General features: G+C 39.1%; 1 protein-coding gene across 1 annotated transcript; it reads left to right on the forward strand.

The window, feature by feature from the left end:
• Window positions 1-1,656: 1,656 nt before the first annotated feature.
• boka (BCL2 family apoptosis regulator BOK a) lies at window positions 1,657-7,280 on the forward strand (the record flags this gene model as incomplete). The annotated part of the gene is given in 3 exon segments (XM_035653341.1): window positions 1,657-1,785; window positions 5,030-5,193; window positions 6,724-7,280. Coding segments are annotated over 3 exon segments (419 nt in total), but the record flags the coding sequence as incomplete, so codon positions are not given.
• Window positions 7,281-9,385: the final 2,105 nt, after the last annotated feature.

The raw sequence follows: 9,385 nt of genomic DNA on the forward strand, positions 1-9,385 counted from the left end.
ATGACTGATTGCAGCAATTACCTGCCGATCCTTCTAAAGCATGGATAGATAGACCCATCAAAGATTCCTGAAAAGTAATCACACATCACAAATTAGAAATAAGTTGATGAAAGTTGAAAACTAGTACGACATCGAGTTGGGTGGGAAACAATTCGTCATCTTATTGTTGAGTGAGTCCTTCAGCACATCAGCACAATAAACGTGACAAAGACTAAGGAGCTCATAGTGGATCTGAGGAGGGCAAAAAACACCTGTGACCCCTGTTTCCATCCAGGGGTCCCTGTGGACACTGTGGAGAGTATAAGTACCTGGGGGTGTACTTTAATAACAAGTGGACTGGACCAGAAACACCGAGGTCTAAAAAAAAGGGCCAAACCATTCTCTGTAATCGACCTCAAACACGGACATCCACTTCGCACTTTCTTCTTCTGCACATTTCATAAACTGTAAATTTAGACTTCACTTTGTGTAATATGGTTGATAATTAGTTTATATATAAATATTATATATATTCGATTATTTTCTTAATAATTATTATAGTTGTATGTAATAGTTGTATGTAGATTTGGAGTTGTAACGAAAGTAAATTCCCTGGATTATTAAAGTATTTCTGATTCTGATTCTAATCAAAGAATAAAGAATGGCAGAAACATTGGTGGCTAAGGTTACCACCTAGGTGTGACTTAGTGACTTAGAACCACTATACACAGCTGGCTGGCAGATTTAACCCAGGAGAACTGTGATGAAATGCCAATTAAACCATTTTATTGAACGTTTTTAGTTGCCAATCTTCCTCGACATGTTGCAATTTAGCCACAGGATTCGTATATTTGCCAATTTACATTTTCCTAGATAGGCGACCACTCCCTCCACCCAAATCAAACCAGCAGCTGGTTATCTTATCTTAGCCTAGCTTAGCACAAAGACTGGAAACAGGGGGAAACAGCTAGCCTGGCTCTGTCTAAAAATAACTAAAGAATCTGCCCCTCTAAAGCTAACTAATTAAGACATTATATCTTTTTTGTTTAATCCGTGTGCTGGAGTGATGGTGCGTTCAATTTAACTCGGAAGTCCATAGTCAGAGTTTGTAATGACATCACAGCCAAGTTGACCACGTTCCAATAAAAGTCCCAAAACTAGCCAGGTTAGCCATACCAGTTGATAATGCATTATGCTGTTTTTTGCTCATACAAACATGTCTACAGACAGAAGTTGGACAGTAATGTGTGTACGACTGTTTTAATGAGACTCAAAAGACAGAAGAGCTAATAAACAGTGTATTACTACAGCTCTCACTTGGTTGATGCGTGGAGCAGCCATCTTGGGTTAGTGAGGTTCTTTCAACTTTCCTAGTTGTAAATGTGACAGGGGGCGTTCCAGCTGAAATTTCTGACAGAGAACAAAACAATTCTGACTTTCTAGTTCCTTATTATTATTATTATTATTGTTTTATTATTTCTTGAACCAATTGGCAGGCAAGCAACAGGGTCAAGTTATTGGTACCTTTGGACCGAGCCACGCTAGCTGTTTCCCTCTCTCAAAAGTTACATAGTCTTGCTTTAACTGTGTGTATAGCCTAAACACAAAGCTAGAGGCTCTGCAAACAGTCAGTCAAATCTTTTTTTGACTGATTTTAGTCTCTTATGCTTTGGCCAGGTGATGAGTTGGAGTACCTTCGGCCCAACGTTTACCGCAATGTAGCACGACAGCTCAACATCACAGTGGCGTCAGAGAACATTGTGTCCGATGCCTTCCTGGCTGTGGCTGCAGACATTTTCTCCACAGGTAAGTCCACATCAAAATCTGGTTGTGCTGTAAATCAAGCCTTGCATGCAGGCCTGTGTCATGGGAACTAACTTTAGTGCTTTGTTATCTGTTTTATCTCTGAGCTACACAAATTTGGGCTTAAAAATAAAGGAAGATTACAGTGAGTTTGTCCTTTTAGGGAACTTCTTTATTTTGTTGTCATTGGGAAGGAGGAACTTGAGGCAGATACAATAAAGATATTGAAAGTTTGGAGAACTTATGTTGCTTTTTCTTTTAAATTACTAGAGAAATTGAGTTTTTCCTCTCAAAAATAAACCAATTCCAGCCTCCTTTTTCATGTAAACACCTCTTTTCCAGGGTGACCACAGGACTCTTCAGTTAGCCAGAAACATTTTTTGCGGTCATTATCCCCTCACAGGAAAGGAACCGTAGGAGAAACATTCAGTCCATATTAGGTTAACTTGTTGCAAGAGCGAGTGATTGTTACGGACAGTCTGGACCCCACCCAGTGAGTTCAGTCATGAACCTCAGCTGGCTTATTCCTTAGGGAATCTAAGAAAGCAATCTACTGCAAGGAGTGAAAATCAGGTTTGTCTGGTCCTTAGTACGTGCAATGTTACATACAAAATCTACTTGACTTCTTCAATCATTGTAGAATTGAAGAATATCTACCTTAATCCAAACATGCTCTTATGGTTATGAATGTGGTATTTATTTAGGGATTTAGATGGGGAAAAACAAGTTGCAGTTGGGCTTCAGTTTCAGTTCACAGTTTGGAAATGTGGCCCTCAGTGATTACAGTGTAAAGTTGGACATATTGTCTAGACATGTCACTGTGTGAAGAGGAAGTCATGGGCAGCAGTAGATTATGACCACAAATGTGTCTAATGTGTATGAGCGCACACAAATGTCCTTCTGCATTCCACGAGGCACAGATAAACAACAGCAATAAAACAAAAACAAAACAGCTTCTCACTTCCCACGTTACACCATGCAGCAGCGTAGGATGGGATGGATTTTTCCTCTGAGTGCCCTTTATTTAAAGCTGTCCTGATGAATATTGTCATATTAACTGTGGCTCAAATTACTGTGTGTATTATGAAAGTTGTTGTGCGTTGTGTCAAAAAAAGAATATTTAAAAAATGGAGTGATGAGATGTCAGTGTTGTGTTTATAGCTTGTTTCCCCTGCCTACAAGTGGCCAAAGAATGCAAGTATACCTAAACCACTGGAGTACTCAAGTGGTGCTCTGATGAAACCTGACAAATGATGACTTGTTTTTCTCCCACGAGAGCACTATAGTGGCACAAGACCCTTACTTTTTCCATCTGAAATGGCTTCCTAATATATGTTTCTTTTATGCCCTTATGTTAAGAGAAGCTTGTTTTTTCTATTATAAAAGGCACCTATCTTAACTGAAGCTCAACTTGTGGACCATGTCGGTATACAGGATCAGACAGGCTACCTCCTGTGGTAAAACCCACATGTAAGGCCACACTGAATGGGGCATTATACTGATTAGTTATGAAAAGTACTTCTCAGTCTGTGAAAACAGTTGCATGATGTCCTCTGTGAGTTTAAAGGACCAGTGTGTATAATTCAGTGACATCTAGCAGTAAATTAGCAGATTGCAAGTCACTGAACACCGCTGGCGTCTGTGTTTGACGACCTGGGGATGAGAACGGGGGTGTGTAGGAGAAACTACGGTGGCTGGGAAACTCGCAAAAAAACGCAAATGGCCCTATCTACAACCAGTGTTTGGTTTGTGCATTCTGGGCTACTGTAGAAACACAGTAGATTCCCTGGAAGGTGACCTGTGGCGTCTGTAGATAAAAATGCAAAACACTACAGTTCCTATATGCAGGTGATTACACACTAATGAAAACATACCTGTGAATGTTAATAGAACCTCCTGAATGTTACACCTTTAAAGGTTCAGTGTCAAGTACAGGAAAATACCCCCAATCATGTCATCAGGGTTATCTGGGCTTGGGCTGGGAGACTTTGGTTATTTTAAGGAGGAATTTGTGTGCCAAACTGGGGGTGTGGAGTGTGAATGATGTGTGTATTTAAGAGGGTTGCAACAAAAAAACAGTTGCGTTGCATTATGGGAAATGTTGTGTAGGCTGGATCCTGCACAACATTTTAGAAACCTGGGAACTGGGAACTAAAAGCCAGAACATCTTGGCCTCCGCTGCATAGATTTCAACTGTTCTTTTTTCACCTGTCTCTCGCAAAAGCCTCCAAATTTATGAAAGCACTGAAAAGCAGAAGAACAGCGGTTGGCAGCTTGTGAGAAATGCATAAAGAGAAAGAGAAAGGGAACACATTACCTCATTCAAGATACCTAAAACAGAAGCACAACCAAGTCTTAAACTGTTAAAACTGGCACAGTATTGTTTAACAGGGAGCTGTTGCTTTAGTATTACTTCATACTTCAGTCCGTATGCTGTGTCTTCTACCACCTTGTTGATTATAGTTAGGGGGTACAACTAGTAGAATTAAACAGGAAGTAGCTGCCAGACTTAATTCTTCTATATTTTAGTTACTCCTTTTTATGGAGCACTCTGTAGCAAAGAGTAGATTTTAAAAGATTAACCGTCACTTAAATCTCAACTCACCGTAAGTTAGACAGCAGTGTTACAAGTGCGCACTACAGTATCATCTTGCAAATTCCAGATATCACAGTTAAAGAGAAGCACGACCTCCGTTTAGAGATTCTAGCAATGAATCAGTCGACAGTTAAAGAAGACTGATGGAGTCAAGGCTCAGTTTGTATGTGTTGGACATGTAAACACTGCAAAAATAGTCTGAGGCTTTGACTGTAAATGGTGTAGTGGCAGAAAGCTTCACTCAACCTGGGAACTAAGTTGGGAAAATGATCTGCCCACTAATCTAGCGAGACATACTGCCTGCATGCTGCCCTGAGCCTTGTGTTTGGGTTTTCGTCTCTGTGGGTCAGACAGGCATGGAGGCATAATGCCTGGCTGCTGCTCATGTTTTATAATTCGTCTCTAAAGAGAGCTGCTGACAGACTTTTGCTGCACTAAAAAATACTCTAACTAAAAAGAGCAGAGTCACTCCACTTTGATTTACCAAGAATCTTCACATCATTAAATAATCATTTTGTCTGCTAAACTTGCATGATTGGGCAATGTGTTCATACATCAGAAAGCAGCACATAAATAAATCTGTGCTTGAAGCTTTGAGCGAGGATGTAGTTTATTTAGTTCTAACCGTCCTGCAACCTTGTCTCCTTTCAGGTGTGACATGGGGGAAGGTGGTTTCTTTGTACGCCGTGGCAGGAGCCTTGGCAGTGGACTGTGTTCGCCATGGTCATCCAGCTATGGTCCATACCATTGTCGACTGCATGGGGGAGTTTGTCCACAAGAGCCTGACCTCCTGGCTGAAAAGGAAAGGGGGCTGGGTAAGGGACACTTATTTTTTATCTGATCACTTGTTTGTGTGATTGCTGAAACTGAAGGTGGTGAGTTTTCTCCCATTTGCACCATGCAGGGTGTAGCAAAGTATGTCACTGTAAAACCACTTAACCCTTCCATATATATTTGATCCGAGTCCCAGCTTTGATATATTATTGCAATGTTATATAGAAAATGAAAGTAACGTTCTGAATTTGAATTCAAATTTACTGATTGTAGTTTCTTTTGTTTTGGCAATTGTTTTCAATTTTTAATTTGATATATTGAAAAATAAGCCTATTAAGTATTTATGATTGTTAAAAATTTGAAGAAATATATAATACAGACAAAGAATTGTATAAACAAACAGGAAATAATCTGCTCAGAACTAATCCAAATCACTCTTTTAGACGAACTTCTTGCAGTTCACTATTTGGGTTTTGGGTTAATTATACAGTTTTGAAATATGTCACTTCAGTCAGTGGTTGTCAGTTTACTAAATGATGGAAAAGGGGTCCCTTGAAGAAAAAGGCTGGGTACCACTGTTAGAAGGAGGAACTTTTTTTGTGTTGATTTTGGTGGCCCCTGTGGACAAAAGCAGTAGTGTTTCATTGATTTCAAGGGGAATCCAACCAAATCTGACCCGGTGGCAGGCATTAACTATATAGAAATAGCCAGTCTTTTGCTGATGGTCTTCTTTGTTTATATAGAGGAATCAGTATTCAATTGAGACTGTTTCATAACCGGTAAAAAACTGTGAAGTTGCTGATATGAGTTAAAGATATGACACGGATGTAGTTTTTTTTAACTAACAATGAACAGTTAGACATGAACAGCAGCCACTCCTTCAGACAGAGTAGATGTGTTTTCTGCACAATCGTCTAACTGGGGAAAACCCTGTCTGATCAAAATCCAACAGAAACAATCAAGTGAAACTCAGGGACAAGAAGGAACAAGGCCTGGCAGCGTGCCTCTGTCTGTGTTCTGCTCTGCTGGAAAGAGCACAACAAGTGAACAAACGAATGCTCATGTGCTCAGAGACATGGCACCCAAGTCAGTTTTGTTTTGAAGATTAGTGGAGTGTGACAAAATGAAGAGCAATGGATTGTATAACTGACCTCATAAACTCAAATGAGTTGCAGTCTGAACTTAGACTGTAATATCTCTGCACTGGGAGGGGATGTCAGAGTGTAGGAAACTTAAATAACATTTTGTGACAGAGGGAGACGTGTTCAGTGTCAGGACTGACACTTCACTTTGCTCTCTGTGGAATTTCATTGTATATGAAGATTTTTTAGTCATATAAGTGGATTGCTGAAGGAAGCATTGCTGTGATTACAGTGTGGGCTTTGGCTTTGAAATGACATATTTGTGGGCAAGTTGTGACTGCAGATCCTCAGAATATTGACAAATCAGGAACACATGTGCACTCTTTTAGGTCTTTCTGTTGCGTATTTGCTTCGAATGTGACTGTTTTTTTGTTGTGTTCACGCAGTCAGAGTTTAATTGGTGACTCTGTGTCCTCTCTGCTGTCACAGGTGGATGTAACAAAATGCGTGGTGAACACGGATCCCAGCTTCCGCTCTCACTGGCTGGTGTCTGCTGTCTGTGCCTTTGGACACTATCTGAAGGCCACGGTGTTATACCTCCTCCAGGAGAAGTGAAACAAAGTCACACACTGGATTCTGAGCAGATTGACCAGCACTGTACACCACCAGCACCATTCCACTAAAGCCTCTGCTGCTTTGGATTATGTTTACACTCATTTGCACTGAGCCTTCATTGATGAACACCTATCCCTTCACAGAAAAATGACCTTTCCTGCTTCTACTGCTTCTTCTGCTAGATTGTCTATTTATTGTTAATGGTTGTATTATGGCACGCGTGTGATGTGAATGTATAAAATCATGTTTTTAGCTTTTCATTTTTCTAACTACTTTACTAACAGCAAAACTGCTGTTTGATGCCTGATTTTTGTTAGTTTGGCTGCCCCTAGTGGTTGAAAATGGTAACTACTGTATATTGACAGTAAGGGATCCTGAGGCCACTCATTAGGCTATGGTCTTACAAAAATCCCCACTTCTCACCTGGATGGTCATATTGATTTTGAAGCTACATGCCGGTAGACAGCAGACAAATAATTTACCCAGATCGTTACAAAAATGATTACGGTGAGGGGGCTCTGAAAAGAGGAATCTTTCCTTTTTGCTAAAGGGAGGGGAGTCTGATTATGTGGGGAGAGCGAGGAAGGGTTTATTATTATATGTATTTTTCTCACTCCAGATTATTATCTTATTTCACCCTGCCCTTACAAGAATCATGTCGAAATGGGAACAAAAAGCATATATTTTTGTATTTTTGTCTTTATTTTTATATATATAAGTTCAGATTCACACGTTGCCAACTTGTTCTACTAATTAGTGAAGAGAAATTAAACATTTCAACTGGGGTTCCATTAAATTATGGAAGTTTAAATTGGGGCACACCCTCTTAAATTGTTTATGATTTTTCTTCTTTAGTTATTAGAAGTGAAACAAGTGGTACCGAGTACTCATGTATTGTGTGTATTGGTTTATTGAAGGGTTTTTTTCTGAATCAAGAAGAGATAAGTAAATATTAATTATGCTGTGAGGGCCTTGCTTCTTTTTTAAGCCTAATATAAGAGTCTCACCACTCCAATAATGTTTGTACAGTCCCTAATGAGTCTGGAGATTTGAGCCTACATTTGATATATAAATACATGTATGTAGTTCAGACAGCACTGTACACTTTTTCTCTTTATTGCTTATTGTGAAGCAGTATATTATATTGCTGTACTGTAATTGCAGTAATGCAAGTTACAGTATATCTTCTCTGAGTTATAGCACTTTGATAACATTTCATTTTATGAGTAGATTTTATTCCATGAATAATTTCACTTTTATGAGGCATTTAGCACTAGGACATAATAAACAAATGTTTGTGAGTCATTTTCAACTGTAAATATAAGCAATAATAAATGGTTCTTACAACAATCTGTCAAGTGTGCAACAGTAAATGTTGATCATTTCTTAATGAACAGATTCTGTTTTGCAGCTGTTTTCCGGAAGCAGTCAACGGTCTATTGGAGAGGTATGGGGATCCCAGGCTGAGCTGATTTACTGGTTGAATGTCAAATAATGAGAATTTGAACACTGTGCTAATATAAAGTAGATGTACTGGGAGAGTAGAGGACGTGATTTTGTACTTTATACACCTAGATCTTTGTATTCAACTGTAAGAATGAAGTAATGCAGTTTGGCTCTGTGGTAAAGGTTTTGCATACAGAAACTTATGGAAATTGAGTGAAACATGAAACGTGTACCAGATGTTTGTGGGCTTAACTACAACTCTGTGGACTTTAGTGTGTGACATGTCCAGACTATTTTTCTGTGATCAACCAGACAACAAATGTAAAAAGTTACTGTTTTGGAATATTTTTCTCTAAAAGCTGTCGTCTGAAAAAAAGGAAAGTGAATAAGTCATTCTACAACATCTGACAGAAAAAAAATGTTTTGGCCACCTGGGAAGTCTTTTTGTTTTTTGTGGGAATAGATGAATATTATATAAATGTAAAATGGCATCAGCCTTAGCCTTAGCAAGTTGGAAACTTTCATGAGTCCCATATTTTCCATTATTACACTTTTGACTGGTTTTACAGTCAGTTATCCTTTGAAAGCAGGAATTTAAAAACAAGAGTTTGTAACCAAATTAAAACTTTGATTTACATTTATTATCAATGTTTTTATGTCCAGTACATTTGTGGTCAGTGTGTTTTGTGTACACCACACATAATTTGCACAAACAATACAAACCAACTGTTTGAATCAGACATTTGCATAATGTAATACTTTTTTTTCTCCCAGCTGCATAGTTTTTTTTTTTTTTTCAGCCCAAAAAGGCTTTTACAGTTGATTAGTGCAAGTTTTAAGGCTTCAACGTGCACAGGAAAAACCATAAAACCTTTCAACAGCACAGTCCATGTCAATAACGCCAGCTAATCAGCAACACCGTGTTGACAGATGTGTGTTTACCTCTAAGGTCAGCTACATCTTGGAGTGAGTGATTGTATTTACAGATAGAGAGATCCCGCATGTCATCATCGTTGTCCTGTACATCCCTCCCTCTGCAAACCCAACATCTGCCTGCAGCATCATTCACACCACCATCTCCAAACTACAA

Source organism: Morone saxatilis, unplaced genomic scaffold (assembly GCF_004916995.1).
Source record: "Morone saxatilis isolate NCDOM2014 unplaced genomic scaffold, NCSU_SB_2.0 Contig12, whole genome shotgun sequence".
Classification (NCBI taxonomy): domain Eukaryota; kingdom Metazoa; phylum Chordata; class Actinopteri; family Moronidae; genus Morone; species Morone saxatilis.